General features: G+C 44.8%; 1 protein-coding gene across 13 annotated transcripts in view; it reads left to right on the top strand.

Moving 5' to 3' along the window:
* The window catches only part of NCOR2 (nuclear receptor corepressor 2), a 713,121-nt gene that overhangs the window by 635,706 nt on the left and 58,870 nt on the right, over positions 1-18,545 (top strand). For 12 of the 13 annotated variants that reach the window (XM_063964578.1, XM_063964589.1, XM_063964577.1 and 9 more), the window contains 3 exons: positions 8,345-8,693; positions 16,480-16,707; positions 17,724-17,972. In XM_063964578.1, the coding sequence (XP_063820648.1) occupies positions 8,345-8,693; positions 16,480-16,707; positions 17,724-17,972 (826 nt within the window). The remainder of the gene's footprint in view (positions 1-8,344; positions 8,694-16,479; positions 16,708-17,723; positions 17,973-18,545) is intronic. The other variant, XM_063964585.1, reaches the window with a different exon arrangement.

The raw sequence follows: 18,545 nt of genomic DNA, 5'->3' as shown, positions 1-18,545 counted from the left end.
TGAGCAGATAAATGATGTTACAATGTGTCACCGTTCTAATCAGGAGATATAGATATATATATATATATATATATATATATATATAGCCAAAGAAATCAGGTGGCCCTCACAGACTTGTGGCTTGTAGTGAAAACAAACTTCACTCCGTGAAGAAATTTATTGTGAAATAAATAATAAATTTCACAATAAATTTCTTCACGGAGTGAAGTTTGTTTTCACTACAAGCCACAAGTCTGTGAGTGCCACCTGATTTCTTTGGCTATTTATTGGTGGGCCTGCAGGTCCACAAGGAAGGGCACCACAGCCAGTTGCTTTGGAGGAGTGACGGGGCAATCCTGGGATATATATATATATATATATATATATTATATTTCTCTGACGTCCTAGTGGATGCAAGGAACTCCGTAAGGACCATGGGGAATAGCGGCTCCGCAGGAGACTGGGCACAACTAAGAAAGATTTAGGACTACCTGGTGTGCACTGGCTCCTCCCTCTATGCCCCTCCTCCAGACCTCAGTTAGAATTTTGTGCCCGGCCGAGCTGGTTGCACACTAGGGGCTCTCCTGAGCTCTTAGAAAGAAAGTATATTTAGGTTTTTTATTTTCAGTGAGATCTGCTGGCAACAGACTCACTGCTTCGAGGGACTGAGGGGAGAAGAAGCGAACCTACCTGCTTGCAGCTAGCTTGGGCTTCTTAGGCTACTGGACACCATTAGCTCCAGAGGGATCGAACACAGGCCCAGCCTCGGTCGTCCGGTCCCGGAGCCGCGCCGCCGTCCCCCTTGCAGAGCCAGAAGCAAGAAGAACGTCCAGAAAATCGGCGGCTGAAGACTCCGGTCTTCATTAAGGTAGCGCACAGCACTGCAGCTGTGCGCCATTGCTCCCCATGCACACCTCACACTCCGGTCACTGATGGGTGCAGGGCGCTGGGGGGGGGGGGGGTTTGGGCCCTGGGCTGCAATATAAATACCTTAGCTTGGCAAAAAAACACATAATATAGTCAGGAAGACTATATATGTGTAAAATCCCCTGCCAAAAATATCCTGAAAAAAGCGGGAGAAGTCCGCCGTGAAGGGGGCGGGGCTATCTCCCTCAGCACACTGGCGCCATTTTCCTCTCACAGCTCCGCTGGAAGGACGCTCCCCAGGCTCTCCCCTGCAGTTTCCAGGCTCAATAGGGTAAAAAAGAGAGGGGGCACTAAATTTAGGCGCAAATTGTGTATTATAGCAGCTATAGGGGAAAAATCACTGTGTGTGGTGGGTATCCCTGTATTATATAGCGCTCTGGTGTGTGCTGGCATACTCTCTCTCTGTCTCCCCAAAGGACTTTGTGGGGTCCTGTCCTCAGTCAGAGCATTCCCTGTGTGTGTGCGGTGTGTCGGTACGGCTGTGTCGACATGTTTGATGAGGAGGCTTATGTGGAGGCGGAGCAGGTGCCGATAAATGTGATGTCACCCCTGCGGGGTCGACACCTGAATGGATGGACATGTGGAAGGAATTACGCGACAGTGTCAACTCCTTACATAAAAGGTTTGACGACGTGGGACAGATGTGGGACAGCCGGCTGCTCAGCCCGTGCCTGCCCAGGCGTCTCAAAAGCCATCAGGGGCCCTAAAACGCCCACTACCTCAGATGGCAGACACAGATGTCGACACGGATACTGACTCCAGTGTCGACGACGATGAGACTAGTGTACATTCCAATAGAGCCATTCGTTATATGATTACGGCAATGAAAAATGTGTTGCACATTTCTGATATTACCCCAGGTACCCCAAAAAAGGGTATTATATTTGGGGAGAAAAAGCTACCAGTGGTGTTTCCCCCATCTGATGAATTAAATGAAGTGTGTGAAGAAGCGTGGGCTTCCCCCGATAAGAAACTGGTAATTTCTAAAAAGTTACTAATGGCGTACCCTTTCCCGCCAGAGGACAGGTCACGTTGGGAGACATCCCCTAGGGTGGATAAAGCGCTCACACGTCTGTCTAAAAAGGTGGCACTACCGTCTCCGGACACGGCCGCCCTAAAGGAACCTGCGAATAGAAAGCTGGAGGCTATCCTGAAGTCTGTATATACACACTCAGGAATTATACTGAGACCGGCTATTGCTTCAGCATGGATGTGCAGTGCTGCAGCTGCGTGATCAGATTCCCTGTCGGAAAACATTGATACCCTAGATAGGGACACTATATTGCTAACCGTAGAGCATATTAAAGACGCTGTCTTATACATGAGAGATGCACAGAGGGATATTTGCCGGCTGGCATCTAAAATAAACGCAATGTCCATTTCTGCCAGGAGAGGATTGTGGACTCGGCAGTGGACAGGAGATGCAGATTCTAAAAGGCACATGGAAGTTTTGCCTTACAAGGGTGAGGAGTTGTTTGGGGATGGTCTCTCGGACCTCGTTTCCACAGCGACAGCTGGGAAGTCAGCATTTTTACCCCATGTTCCCTCACAGCCAAAGAAAGCACCGTATTATCAGGTACAGTCCTTTCGGCCCCAGAAAGGCAAGCGGGTTAGAGGCGCGTCCTTTCTGCCCAGAGGCAGAGGTAGAGGGAAAAAGCTGCAACATACAGCCAGTTCCCAGGAACAAAAGTCCTCCCCCGCTTCCTCTAAGTCCACCGCATGACGCTGGTGCTCCACAGGCGGAGCCAGGTACGGTGGGGGCCCGTCTCAAGAACTTCAGCAACCAGTGGGCTCGCTCACGGGTGGATCCCTGGATTCTACAAGTAGTATCTCAGGGGTACAAGCTGGAATTCGAGACGTCTCCCCCTCGCCGTTTCCTCAAATCTGCCTTGCCGACAGCTTCCCCGGACAGGGAGGCAGTGCTGGAGGCGATTCACAAGCTGTTTTCTCAGCAGGTGATAATCAAGGTACCCCTCCTTCAACAAGGACGGGGTTACTATTCCACAGTGTTTGTGGTACCGAAACCGGACGGTTCGGTGAGACCCATTTTAAATTTAAAATCCTTGAACACTTATATAAGAAGGTTCAAGTTCAAGATGGAATCACTCAGGGCTGTGATTGCAAGCCTGGACGAGGGGGATTACATGGTATCACTGGACATCAAGGATGCTTACCTGCATGTCCCCATTTACCCTCCTCACCAGGAGTACCTCAGATTTGTGGTACAGGACTGTCATTACCAATTCCAGACGTTGCCGTTTGGTCTGTCCACGGCACCGAGGGTATTTACCAAGGTAATGGCCGAAATGATGATACTCCTTCGAAAAAAGGGAGTTTTAATTATCCCGTACTTGGACGATCTCCTGATAAAGGCGAGGTCCAGGGAACAGTTGTTGATCGGAGTAGCACTTGCTCGGGAAGTGCTACAACAGCACGGCTGGATCCTGAATTTTCCAAAGTCGCAGCTGGTTCCTACAACGCGTCTACTGTTCCTGGGGATGGTTCTGGACACGGAACAGAAAAAAGTGTTTCTCCCGGAGGAGAAGGCCAAGGAGTTGTCATCTCTAGTCAGAGACCTCCTAAAACCAAAACAGGTGTCGGTGCACCATTGCACGCGAGTCCTGGGAAAGATGGTGGCATCTTACGAAGCAATTCCTTTCGGAAGGTTCAATGCAGAGCCGGCCTTAGCTATAGGCAGGCTAGGCATTTGCCTAGGGCATCCAAGCATGTCTGGGGGCATCCAAGCATGTCCCTGCAGTATCTCATGCTGGGAAGGACAGTCTGCAAACTAACTGTTACTTTCCAAATGTATTCAATCAGTACTTGTATACACTGCTGTTCACATTTGTCAAATAAAATGCACACTCTCCCTTAAAGTTCTTTAAACTCCCTCCGACATGCTTGAATGCCCCTGACTTGTGAGACCTCAGACAGACAGCAGAAGCCTGGTAACTGCAATTCCTGGACCTGTGACATTTTCACTGACTATATAAGGTTATTACTGGATAGATCCTTATGATACCACATGTGTATTTGGAAGACTGCTTCACATAAATCTGACATCACCTAAACTGCTTGTGCACATGGGGGAGGGGGACCCTGCTATCCTGTGTGTGTCCCTTATCCCTGTGCAAACCCCAGGTGTCTGCAGGGACATACCATGGGCAGTGTTCTCCTCACACTTTATTTCCTAGTCAGTCCATGCCGTAAAATTCCCCTGCCAGGATGGCATACCCTGTGAGGTCACATCAGTATGGGTGCCCCTTTAACGGGTGCGAGTGGAAGCACGCACTCACCCTGCCACCCAATCTCACAAAACGCAGTCGTGGATCCAGGGAGCTGCATGGGCGCACACACTGACTGCAAGCACACCAGCAAGCAAAAGTACTAGCATTACTAATGTGGGGTTATATGTGTCAGGTGCATCACTGTGTGGAATTATGTGTATTATGGGCATTACTAATGTGGGGTTATGTGTCAGGTGCATCACTGTGTGGAATTATTGTTATTATGGGCATCACTGTGTGCCATTATGCAGGGTTGAACTGGCCAACAGGGTACCCACCCCCACCCTCAGTGGTCCCCACTGCCTAAGTGTTTCTGGGTCAGATGCAGAACTAGCGGCAGTGCTAGGGGGCACCAGACAAAATTTTGCCTAGGGCATCAAATTGGCTAGGGCCGGCTCTGGTTCCATGCAAGGATCTTTCAGTGGGATCTGTTGGACAAGTGGTCCGGATCGCATCTTCAGATGCATCGGCTGATAACCCTGTCTCCAAGGACCAGGGTATCGCTGTTGTGGTGGCTGCAGAGTGCTCATCTTCTAGAGGGCCGCAGATTCGGCATACAGGACTGGGTCCTGGTGACCACGGATGCCAGCCTTCGAGGTTGGGGGGCAGTCACACAGGGAAGAAACTTCCAAGGACTATGGACAAGTCAGGAGACTTCCCTACACATAAATATTCTGGAACTAAGGGGCATTTACAATGCCCTAAGTCAGGCAAGACCCCTGCTTCAACACCAGCCGGTGCTGATCCAGTCAGACAACATCACGGCGGTCGCCCATGTAAACCGACAGGGCGGCACAAGAAGCAGGATGGCGATGGCAGAAGCCACAAGGATTCTCCGATGGGCGGAAAATCACGTGATAGCACTGTCAGCAGTGTTCATTCCGGGAGTGGACAACTGGGAAGCAGACTTCCTCAGCAGGCACGACCTCCACCCGGGAGAGTGGGGACTTCATCCAGAAGTCTTCAAGCTGATTGTAAATCGCTGGGAAAGGCCACAGGTGGACATGATGGCGTCCCGCCTCAACAAAAAGCTAGAAAAATATTGCGCCAGGTCAAGGGACCCTCAGGCGATAGCTGTGGACGCTCTAGTGACACCGTGGGTGTACCAGTCGGTTTATGTGTTCCCTCCTCTGCCTCTCATACCCAAGGTACTGAGAATAATAAGAAGGAGAGGTGTAGGAACTATACTTGTGGTTCCGGATTGGCCAAGAAGAGCTTGGTACCCAGAACTTCAAGAAATGATCTCAGAGGACCCATGGCCTCTGCCGCTCAGACAGGACCTGCTGCTGCAGGGACCCCGTCTGTTCCAAGACTTACCGCGGCTGCGTTTGACGGCATGGCGGTTGAACGCCGGATCCTGAAGGAAAAGGGCATTCCGGAGGAAGTCATCCCTACGCTGATTAAAGCTAGGAAGGAGGTGACCGCAAACCATTATCACCGCATATGGTGAAAATATGTTGCGTGGTGTGAGGCCAAAAGGGCCCTAACGGAGGAATTTCAGCTGGGTCGATTTCTGCACTTCCTACAGTCAGGGGTGACTATGGGCCTAAAATTGGGTTCCATTAAGGTCCAGATTTCGGCTCTGTCGATTTTCTTCCAAAAAAAAACTGGCTTCACTGCCTGAAGTTCAGACGTTTGTTAAAGGAGTGCTGCATATTCAGCCCCCTTTTGTGCCTCCAGTGGCACCTTGTGATCTCAACGTGGTGTTGAATTTCCTTAAGTCACATTGGTTTGAGCCACTTAAAACCGTGGAACTAAAATATCTCACGTGGAAAGTGGTCATGCTGTTGGACTTGGCTTCGGCCAGGCGTGTGTCAGAATTGGCTGCTTTGTCATGTAAAAGCCCTTATCTGATTTTCCATATGGATAGGGCGGAATTGAGGACTCATCCCCAATTTCTTCCTAAGGTGGTATCAGCTTTTCATTTGAACCAACCTATTGTGGTGCCTGCGGCTACTAAGGACTTGGAGGATTCCAAGTTGCTGGACGTAGTCAGAGCCCTGAAAATCTATGTTTCCAGGACGGCTGGAGTCAGGAAAACTGACTCGCTATTTATCCTGTATGCGCCCAACAAGCTGGGTGCTCCTGCTTCAAAGCAGACTATTGCTCGTTGGATCTGTAGTACGATTCAACTTGCACATTCTGCGGCTGGACTGCCGCATCCTAAATCTGTAAAAGCCCATTCCACGAGGAAAGTGGGCTCTTCTTGGGCGGCTGCCCGAGGGGTCTCTGCTTTACAACTTTGCCGAGCTGCTACTTGGTCGGGTTCAAACACATTTGCTAAATTCTACAAGTTTGATACCCTGGCTGAGGAGGACCTTGCGTTTGCTCATTCGGTGCTGCAGAGTCATCCGCACTCTCCCGCCCGTTTGGGAGCTTTGGTATAATCCCCATGGTCCTTACGGAGTTCCCAGCATCCGCTAGGACGTCAGAGAAAATAAGATTTTACTCACCGGTAAATCTATTTCTCGTAGTACGTAGTGGATGCTGGGCGCCCATCCCATGTGCGGATTGTCTGCAATACTTGTATATAGTTATTGCCTAACTAAAGGGTTATTGTTATGAGCCATCTGTTCGTGAGGCTCAATTGTTGTTCATACTGTTAACTGGGTATAGTATCACGAGTTGTACGGTATGATTGGTGTGGCTGGTATGAGTCTTACCCGGGATTCCAAAATCCTTTCCTTATTGTGTCAGCTCTTCCGGGCACAGTTTCCTAACTGAGGTCTGGAGGAGGGGCATAGAGGGAGGAGCCAGTGCACACCAGGTAGTCCTAAATCTTTCTTAGTTGTGCCCAGTCTCCTGCGGAACCGCTATTCCCCATGGTCCTTACGGAGTTCCCAGCATCCACTACGGGCCACGAGAAACAGATTTACCGGTGAGTAAAATCTTATTTTATATATATATATATATATATATATATATATATATATATATATATATATATATATATATATATATATATATATATATATATATATATATATATTGTGTGTATATAAAGGTTTCAACATTAAAGTAGTAGGACTGTACTGCGTGTTATAACTTCTGGCATGTTCAGTGGTGTTCACTTCCAAAATGCCACTTGATTTGGAGTAAGTATACTGTGTATTCATAGTCAGAATTTAAATCAGTACTCCAAAGCTTTGCCATTGGGCAATGCTGCAGTCTTGTCAGCCAGACATTTTTTTCCAGCCTTTCTCTGGATTTTTTCAAAGGGAGAACAATTTAAGGCGATCTGATAGTTTGGAGGACAAGAAGGAGTTTCTCATGAAGCCAGAATTCTCTGCTATGGTGGATGTTTTTTGGCTGAAACCGCTGTCTGTAATGAAGTAGGAACAGAACACTTTATGTCAGCGCTACAGTGGATTAGCGGAGTAATAGCTGAATGTGTGTTTTTACCTCCATAGTTAATATCTGAATTGTCATTTTGGGGCTTAATGGTCTATGCCAGGAATCTGAACTTTTTTTTTTTTTTAATTTACTGTTAGATGTATTTATGTGCCTTCTGCTGGCTGTGCTTACTAACTTTCAGTCTGTCATGGCCTTCTGTGCTGCGGTATTTGGGTGTTCCTAGACTTTCTCTCGTTTGCCTAAACCTAACCCTCTTTCCTGCATTCTAAACCTAACCCTCTCTCCTTAGTGCCTAACCCTAACACTCCCCAGGTGGTGCCTTAACTGCCCCCCTCCTCCCAGTCTAAACCTAAGGCGGCCATTAATACTTACCTTCAGGATCCTGACTGTCGGGATTCCGTTGTCAGGATCCTGATCCTTTCGGGATTCAGTTGTCTTATGTTCTGACAGCTGTCGGCATTCGGGTGTTGGTACAGTATTACGGTTGCCGGAATCCCGACAGACGAGATCCTGAACGTATACCGGATGGCCAATTAGTGGCAGCAGCACAATGTAAAGTGCACAAAGGAAATAATAAACACTCTAGATTCCTGCCAAATTAAGCGTGCAGTAGAAAAGTTAATAATGGGTAAAAACTATTTTTATATTTTAAATGAGTCCTATGTTTATGAGGATGAAAGCAGTTGCAAATGAAAAATTGACATACAAATTGCATATCCAGAAACCATCTATCAAAGTTTTTTGTTTATTTTTGTGGTTGTTGAAGTTTTTTAAAGACCGTATTTGTTCCTTTTCAGGGTACACCTTTGAAGTATGACAGCAGTTCTTCTGTGAGTTCCAAGAAGCATGATGTACGATCCATAATTGGAAGTACGGGTAGACCTTACCACCCTTTGCACCCAATGGAGGTCTTGCAAGACCCCAGGACTATGGAACGAGTGTATGATGAGATGTTGCTGAAAAGTAGATCTAGCTCCAGCTCAATACCGAGGGGATCTCCTGTAATTATGCCAGACCCTGGAAAACCCAGACATAGTCCACTCTCATATGAAGATCATCAGTTGCAACATGCGGCATCATACAGCAGCCATTTGAATAGAGGATCTCCTGTGACTACAAGGGAGTCTGCACAGAGACCACATGAAGGTAAAGGTATTATGTTTGTTCACTTTACTTCCAAAATAAACCTTTTTTCCCCAAAAATAATCTTATGCTTGTACAAAGGAGAAGTTTTTTTGTATAAGAATGCTACCTGTGGCCACTTTGTGGTCCATGTAGGCTGAAACTGGCATCCGTTCACTTTAAAGAAACTGATTCTATTTATTTTGTAGTTGTATATAGCAAGCTCTTGGTTTTCTATATAGGGAAGCATGTTAATATTCTAAATAGGACTTAGAAACAGGTCCTCTTTAATCAGTTGTATTTCTTTGCTGCGTGTTGTCTCTGTGCACTTTGTAGGAAGCAAAAACAATTTCCCAACAACCCCATTCATAGGGGAATGGAGATTACTGGAAATACCATGGTGTGTAGCTGGTGCTAGAGGAGTCTGGGCACTAAAAAGTTAACTTTTAAGATGGCTCGGGTTCCCCTTTCCCTATACACTGCCCAGGGCAGGCAGTCACCAAAGGGAGGAGGGACAGTAAGGGCGTGCTTCTCCGCACCATCACTAGACCACCAGGACCACTGACCCAACTGGATGCCGTTTGTTAACAGCGAGGGGTTCCTGTAATGGTTGCACATGGAGGGAGAAGCCCTCTTCCTCTTCTCCCATCCCACACTTTTGGGGTGCTCCCTGTTTAGGCAGCCCAACAACATTCCTCTGCTCTTTGCCATCAGATGCAGAGCAGCGATCTTTAGAGCCTGTGGTGCAGGATCAGGGCCAAGTTTATAGTTTTCTGCCCACCTTCACTCACCCTTAGGTTTGGTATTGGTGTAAGCAGTATTTATTATTCTATATTCAGCACTGTTTTCCCTTTATTATGGTGGATTATGCTGTGTGGTACTCCATAATTACCGGTATCTGGATTAAGTATCTCTATCTCTAGCCTTCTGTGTCCAATGGAACAACTCCTTCAAGCCATTACTGATTCGGAACAGAGGGTGGCTGCTCAGCTGGAGAGGCTGCACGCTTGTGATGCGTTTAATTTGCCTGCTTTTGGGATCTCAGCGGTCAGGATACAGACGCCGGAATTCCGGCAGCCGGAATCCTGGCGCAACCGGATTATTCCCACTCCTAGGTGTCCATGACACCCATAGAGTGGGAATAGATCCTTTGGTGAGCGCAGCAAGCCACCAAGTCCGCAGTGTGGCGAGTGCAGTAAGCCCGTAAGTGGACTCTTCACCCCACTGCCGGCATTCTGGCGTGCTGGATGCCGCTTTCGGAATATTGACAGTTTTCATCCCGTCTGCCGATAAAATCATACTAAATCCGCTGAGTTGTGGGTGTTTTGCTCTGAGTAATTTGCCACCATTGGAAAATGTTTTGCTATACATCTATTGTCTCCTCAATTTCCTGGTGAGAGCTCAATGTATATATATTCAGCCCTAACTGACGAGAGACCCTTTGAACACATTTCTTGCAAAAAAAATCTCTATTATGCAAATCTGGATGCTACCTTCGCCTCACAGGATTAGAGACTTTTAATGGAGCTTGGCTGTAAGGCAGTAGCAGTCTTCCGAGAATTTCCTACGATTGCCCGAGAGCTTTTTAGCATGGGTCACATCAGAGACCCCATGGCAGGATGATAGTCTTTGAATGATATACGTGCACTGATTATCCTCATCTGTTTTTCTTTGCAGCTTTCCCACTGTTTCATTTTACATTTCAATTATTGTATACTGTTTTGATGGCCTCGTCTGCTAATATTTGTCTGTTTTCATAATGCTTAAATATTATTTGAGGTTTTTTTCTTTTATCTCAATGTTTTTATACTGTCATATCCTGTAGTTATTTTTTTTTTCTCTATTGGTACTTACAGTAATTGCCTATAGGGTTTGATCCATTTTCTTATCTTTTACTTTTCCTGCTTGCCCTTAGACTGTTTCAGTCCTTTATTCAGTTAGGCTAGTATGTTTATAATTTTTTTGGAGTCTCTTAATAGCCTTTTAGATCATGGGCTGGATACACCATGGCCTTAGAGTTACTGGGAATAGTTGCCCCCAAGTTTTATAGTTGTAGTGTAGTTTGGGTTGGGTGGGAGTGTTCGGGGATCCAGATATGCCATCAGTATAGTCATTTAGGGGATCATTTTTTATATTTTGCTATTCATATTTTGGAGATAATGGCTTATACATATTATGTTGGTTTATTTCTGTTTATTTGCTATTTGTTCAATGTGTGTCAGCCTTATTTGGAACAGGTTGGCCTTGCGGCGGCTCGATTTGGTCTTGGTTACTGTAGTGTGGCTATGATGCACAGATCCTTTTCTAGAGCTGCATTTGCATTTGTTACATCAGTACCCACTAGTCTCCGGGGCTTTGGTGTGTTGAACTGAATGGCACCTTCAGATCCCTACTTTACTATTCATATACTGTAAGGGTTTAGTGTAAGTCAGTTCTATGCATTCTGCGATTGTGTGCTGTGTGGCTTCTCCGGACCTGATACTTCTGAGTCACTCATTCTTTTTTATTCTTTGCTATGTTTCTGTAATGAATTTCTTCAATTCACTTATGTTTGTATGTATCCTCACTGTTATTCTCTGGATTACTAAGCACTGGCCGTGCCTCCTCGCTGTGCTGTTCAATATGCAGGGGTAAATAAAAAAATATATTAATAAAACTAATTTAAAAAGAAAAAAAAGATGTCACTGATAGAATACTAGAAGTTTTTCTCAAGTCAAATTTTTTTGACGGCAGGAGCTTCCATCAGACCTGCTTTTGGCCTCCGCTTGGGTCTCCCGAGGATTTAGAGAGGTTGGCGGACTCCCTGTATGAAAGCTTTTGTTCGGTAATGTCAGAGAAGCTGCAGTTTCTCTCAGTTGTAGCATTCTTTCAGCCAGGCTTTCAGGCTGATAAGAAATCCAAAAAAAGCTCTGGAACCTCTCTTTCAATGGTGATATACTCTTTGGTCCTGAATTGGACAAAATTATTGTTTCTGCTGCTGCTTCTAAATCTGCATTCCTATTGTCCTTGGCCACTAAACCAAAGGATCCTCTTTTTAGGTCCTTTTGCTCCCAAGGGCTGTCCAGGTTCCAGTGTTTCTTTCGAGGTCAGAGTGCTTCCTCCTGAGGTAGAGTCCAAAGGAAGACAGTCTGTAAATAGGAATAGATAAAGGTGTACTAATGAAATATGCTATTAAGGATATTTTATGTTTTTGCGTGAATATTGGAATAGCAGATGACATCACTTCCCATGCACCGACTTCCTGATGGAATAGGATTGGCTACTAGTACTATAAATATTTGGCTCCCCACACAGCAGGTCATGTCTTGACAAAGGTCTAAGGACCGAAACGCGTCGGCAGACTGTTGTGTGAGTAGCCATCTCTATATCAGTGATATTTTATGTACTTGTTCGTGTACTTTTTATAATTTTTACGATTTAATTTTTTCATATTTACATATTTTTGTATATGATTGAAACTGTCTTTTATGCCTTCTTGAGGAACCAATAAATTGTTATAATTTTTCTGGAGACCACAAGCTTTTTTATGGTTTTGGCTGGCGACTAGAAAAATTGGTTTTCGGAGGGGAGCAGTAAAGATACCTTGATGGGATTCACGTTGCTGACCTACGTGTGAGTTGGGGTACGCCTATAAATCACTTTAGAGATACCTTTACGGGAGTCACCCCATTTACCACTGTGTGAGTTGGGGTACGTGCATATATGCCATTGATCGGTGGAGGGTCTTTATGTGATGATGCACCATTAACGATTCAACATATATTGAAATTGACTTTGGTGCGGTTTTTGACACAGAAATAACCTTTATAAAACATAAATTCCCATAAAGCAAAGGGGATATTACACATTGGTTGTTTTTCTTCCCTATGTTCCAATTCATATGAGGTTACCTTGGGCTAGAAATTCATTCCAGAGACCACATCTCTAAACAGCAGAGAAAAGAAACCTTGATAGGAGTCCTCACCTACACAGCTGTGTGAGTTGGGGTACGATACCCAGGCCTTCCTTTTTTTGTATTGAGACTGTGGATATTCAGACTGTGCATGTAGAAGAATAAAGATACCTTGATGTGCTTCATATGCCTAGGTGTCATCCTTGACTCTGATCTGTCCTTTGTTCCCCACATTCAATCTGTCTCAAGATCATGTTACATGCATCTAAAAAATATATCCAAAATGCGACCATACCTTACACAAGACACTGCTAAAACTCTACTCCACGCTCTCATTATCTCCCGCATTGATTATTGCAATAGTCTCCTAACTGGTCTTCCCAAAACGAGACTCTCACCACTACAATCCATTCTGAATGCAGCGGCGAGGCTTATCTTCCTCGCTAGACGTTCATCGTCTGCAGATCCACTCTGTCAGTCCCTCCATTGGTTACCTGTACTCTACCGCATTCAATATAAAATACTTTTACTCACACACAAGGCCATTAACCAAACTACACCAACGTACATCACTTCGCTTATCTCAAAATATCTCCCAACCCGACCTCTTCACAAGACCTGCGTCTCTCATCCACACTGATTACTCGCTCCCACTCACGATTGCAGGACTTTCATCGGGCTGCACCCACTCTGTGGAATGCCCTACCACGCACAATAAGACTCTCCTCTAGTCTCCAAACCTTCAAGCGTTCCCTGAAAACTCACTTCTTCAGGCAAGCATACCAAATTCCAGAACCGCCCACATAACTTTCATAAACCTTCCTATCAAATTGCATCCACTCTGTACAGTCCACACATATCCTCACATGTCTTCTCATTCTATGCAATAGATAGCACCTTTCCTTATGTACACATGCCTATTTCTCTATAGATTGTAAGCTTGCGAGCAGGGCCTTCCTACCTCTATGACTGTTTGTTATCACCCATTTTGTTATTGTTATTTCAAATTGTTAAGCGCAATGGAATTTGCTGCTCTATATAAGAAACTGTTATTAAATAATTAATTAATAAATATACCCCTTAGCGTGAGTGGGGGTACGCAAAATAAAAGCTATATCTTCTAATAGGAAAGTGATTAATTACTTTCCCATTTTATGCGCTTTATGAAAATAATGATCCTACTTTTCCTTTCTATAGTCTCAGGCATGTTGCAAACCTGCCCCCAAGCCTAATGGAAAAATAACCCGCATGACAGACTGAACTCCCACCTGGGAGTCCCCAGGGTGGGAGGCAGTCTACAGTTGTACTGCGAGAAATGGTGGAAGGTGATGTCTGATTCTTGGATGGGGAGCATTGTGGGAAGGGGCTGTGTCCTTTCCTTCAAGGAATCTCCTCCCAGTCTTTTTTTCACCACCAGTCTACATCATGAACCTTCCACAGGCGGGGCTGCCCTTTCAGTTTATTTTTAGATACGCTTAGCAACTGTTCCTGCTATTCAGACTGTTCTCCAGGGGGTTCTTCATATTCAGCACCCATTTGTACTTGGCTGGTCGAGCTCTGGGAATTGGCTGTTCAACGTTCTCCCTTTCAGCCTCTCGAGTCGGTTGATCTCAAGTGGCTTACGTGGAAAACAGTTTGTCTGTTGGCTATTTCTTCGGCTCGTTAGGTGTCAGAATTAAGAGCCCTGCTGAATAGGTCTCCATTGCTGATTTTTCATTCAGACTGAATAGTCTTAAGGACTGTCAGGTCTTTTCTTCCAAATGTGGTTTCCAGGTTTAATATTAGTCAGGAGATTGCGGTTCCATTTTCCAGGTAAACAGAGATTCCCAGACGTCTCTAGGGTCCTTGGATGTTGTGTGGCCTCTCCACATTTACGCAGATAGCTCTAGGTTCTTTGATGTTCGGACTCCCTCTTTGTCCTATATACGTTTTTAAAAAAGGTTAGCCCATTCTCAAACAATTGCTTGATGGATTTGGGTGTTCATCTGTCAAGCTTACACTTCCAGTGCCTCATTTGAATGCCACCTACTCTACCAGGTTGGCCAGGACCTCCTGGACAGCTCACCATGGAGCCTTGGTGGAGCAGCTTTGCAGAGCTGCCACTTGGCCTTCGGCACACACTTTTATAAATTTTTACCATTTTGACATCTTCACCTCCAGGGACGCTGATTTTGGATGAAGGTTCTTTGCTCCGCTCCTGAGCATTCCCTCTCTTGGTGGACAGCTTTAGGACATCCCCATGGTATCGTCAGTGTCCCGCATGGCTGAAAGAGAAAATAGGTTTTTGATTCTTACCTGATAAATCTGTTTCTCTGATGCCATGGGGTACACTGGACACCCTCATATTCGCTCCTGGTTTTCCTTGGTTGTATTGGTTTGCGTTCTGCCAGGTCATCTGACCCTCACGTTTGTATGTGTTTATGTGCCTTATGTACTTCTCCTCTATCCTTCCCTTTCCTTTGAGACCTTGCTAGACAAAAAGCTTGAGCTGCATTGGAAATTTACTTTTTAGTGCCCAATCTCCTCCAGCACCAGTAGTACCCCATGGTATCTCCCAGATTGTTCTATCTGTACCACACAGAGCACTGCAGTGTAGTCTCAAGGAAGCATGTCTGGGAGAGGACATAGGGGGTAATTCAGAGTTGATCACAGCAGCAAATTTGTTAGCAGTTGGGCAAAACCATGTGCACTGCAGGTGTGGAAGATATAACATGTGCAGAGAGAGTTAGATTTGGGTGGGTTATTTTGTTTCTGTGCAGGGTAAATACGGCTGCTTTATTTTTACACTGCAATTTAGATTTCAGTTTGAACACACCCCACCCAAATCTACCTCTCTCTGCACATGTTATATCTGCCTCCCTGCAGTGCACATGGTTTTGCCCAACTGCTAACAAATTTGCTGCTGCGATCAGATCTGAATTAGGCCCATAGCTCATGACGGGAGCCTGCTGGTTGCAGATGCTTTCTGCCAGATGAGCCACTCCACTGCCTTATTTCTTATGTTCTCTTTTTTTTTTTTTTGCAAACAACATAGCGCAGAATGCATTGTGTGATAAATCCATACCAAAAAGTTGTACAAACTATTGACACGCTCCCCTGACAAACACCATATACAGTACTGTATGCACCATTACTTGCCCATGCAGCTGTGGTATCAAGCATGCATCCGAAGGCTGTGTTACCAGAGAGTGGCCATACAATGGTCTAGACTTTCCAATGCTATTTTGATTATCCATAATAATTCACAGTAGAGGGCTCATTATTCCTTACAATATACAACTTTTCCTTTTGAACAGTGAACACTGAAGTAATGATATTAGGCAATTACAACTACTCCTTTATTTTCCTTTTTTTTTTTTTTTTTTAAAGCTATGATATTGGGAAACAATTTTTATACAGGTGATCTTTACAGAAATTTTAACATAGATTGGTATCACTTGTATATTATAATGTTATGAGAGGCCAAAAAGGCTGTAAAGTAGAATAGTTAGAATAATGGGTATGTTTATTTAGACAAAAATACAATAGTGGGTTAGTACAAAAGAAATATTATGTAGCCCTTTCTCTATCCATGAGAACCTGTGAAAGTCTGTGGGGTCTTTGCACTCTGCAACTACTGGGTGGACAGCACAACTAGCTACAGCTCGCAGCTGTTTTCTACATACAACGGTTTCCACTAAAGGACGTCATATTGTGGTTTTACCTGTCGCTATTTAATGATGGGAGATTGACATGGGACTGGAGAGAGAGGAAAAGTCAGACTCGAGTGCTGAGCCTAAAACATAGTAAAGCGCCAGAGTTAGATCACTGCCCCAGTGCTTACAAGATCCTGTTTTAGACACAAACCATCTGAAGCTAAACTTGCAATAGAAACAGCCTTGGTCCACTCACCATGTTTTGCCTTCTTTTCTCCTCCAGGAGGCATAAGTTCTGGGAAACCTGTGACTCAGGAAAGGAAGAGCACCCCTAATCCAAGAGAAATGTCAAGTTCCAAGTCGCCTCATACCACAGTCCCTGAACATATGCATGCAATGTCCACCTACGAGCACTTGCTACGTGGCGTCAGCCAGGCTGATCTCTATAGAGGTCACATCCCCTTAGCCTTTGACCCTGCAGCCTTAACCAGAGGGATCCCATTGGAAGCAGGTATAGCATTGTCATCTACTTCTCCCATTTCTACTGATCTCAGTTTGCTGGACATCTCCTGCATTTGTAGTAATTTCCATATGTACTGATCTTGCTGACATTATCCTTATTATTCCCAGGTATAGTAAAACTAGTCAAGTCAGAAATATTGATTTTATATTCATGCATTTTAGATATGATGTGCCCCTTAGTAGTGTCTCATTGCTGCTCTGTTCTTTTTTTTATCAAAGTTCTTTTATGGTTTAAAGAGTCTAGTAAATGGGCAGTGTATTTTCTTGGCCCTTAGCAGTGGGTTCCCTCATCTAATGCCCTGCGTAGGCTGTTCGCCTGCCAGACTCCGGGACTGGGCAGGTACAGGCATTCAGAGACAAGAGACTATAGCAGGCTGTGCATGGGGTTAACTGACAAGGGCAGAGAACGTCTGGTGAAGCCACTCACTGAACAGCAAGTGCGCGTTTTCCAATGCCCTTATATTTATATTCAAAACTGCAATTTAATTGTTCTTACAAGAATATGGCCTCTACATTTCACACTATATGCTGGAGTTACAGATTAATATGTATCTATAGTTATTCTCTTTTACAATATATTGAAGATGCCCTTTTCAGCAGATCACACATCCAAAGTATTTGCTTATTTCACTGAACTGTGCTGCTCATAGTGTATTGTGGATATAACTTGTCCCATGTTCTGGCACACTAATAACCTTTACATGCCGCTGCAAGTAAACAACATGTGTAACGTTTTGGCCATGGCAAAATTTGGCAGCCCTATCAAGAGTGCTATCTAAAAAAATTCTGACTGCAAGTTCTGCTTTGATCCTTAAATTAGCTTATTCATGTGCTATTATATATTGTAGTATTTATCTATGCAGATATTTTTTGAGTTGTGTTTTTGTTGAGCAGGTTAGACGAAAGGGTCTCATTTCTGCATTATTTGTTAAGCATGTTGTATTATATAATTGTGTTACTACTTCATCTGCGGAAAGTGAGAGGTCATCTGTTTGTTTTTTACAGCTGCCTATTACTTACCCAGGCACCTGGCCCCAAATCCAGCTTACCCCCACCTCTACCCACCATACCTTATTCGTGGATACCCTGATACCGCTGCCATGGAGAACCGCCAGACAATCATCAATGATTACATCACTTCTCAGCACATGCACCATAATCCAACGACTGCCATGGCGCAGAGGGCTGACATGTTGCGAGGGCTGCAACCGAGGGACCCCACAATGGCTCTCAACTACACAGCAGGTCCTCGAAGTATGCACTGAATGTCACACTATGTTGTAGAATGCCTATGTCCCTTTAGTTGAGCACTTTGTTGTTTCCCAGGGAAACATGGTGTACAGTGACCGTAAATGTCTGTTTTATTTACTCAGAAAACAATGGGAATTTGTTAATTATCCAAGTCCTGTAATGCAGTATGTTAGATTTTAACTAGTTTTCCATTGAATGATATGTCTGTATTGTATAATTCTAGGCCTAGTACTAGGGTAATAATAATAAGCTCACATAGCAGGTATAGGGTGTTGCCCAAGTACATGGTCACACTATCCCATCATATGTCTACTGTCTTTACCCTTGGGGACATAGGTAAAAGTTTACAGACCACTTGTAGATTAGTGGTGTGACCTATTCATACTATGTTACTCCCAAGGAAGATGGTTGCGCGATTGGTACCTTTTTTATGACCATTCCTCTGCTATAGTTTAATATTCCTGTTACTAGTACCTCTGTCTGCTTCTACCTGGCAACCAGGTTGAAATCTATAGTTGTGTTGTAGAGTATCACAACATTGCACAGCTGCGTAATGTATAAAATAACTTTAAGGGA

This window comes from Pseudophryne corroboree, chromosome 1 (genome assembly GCF_028390025.1).
Source record: "Pseudophryne corroboree isolate aPseCor3 chromosome 1, aPseCor3.hap2, whole genome shotgun sequence".
NCBI classification, from domain to species: domain Eukaryota; kingdom Metazoa; phylum Chordata; class Amphibia; order Anura; family Myobatrachidae; genus Pseudophryne; species Pseudophryne corroboree.
Note: the sequence above shows the minus strand (reverse complement) of the source record. Positions and strands in the feature narration are given on the sequence as shown.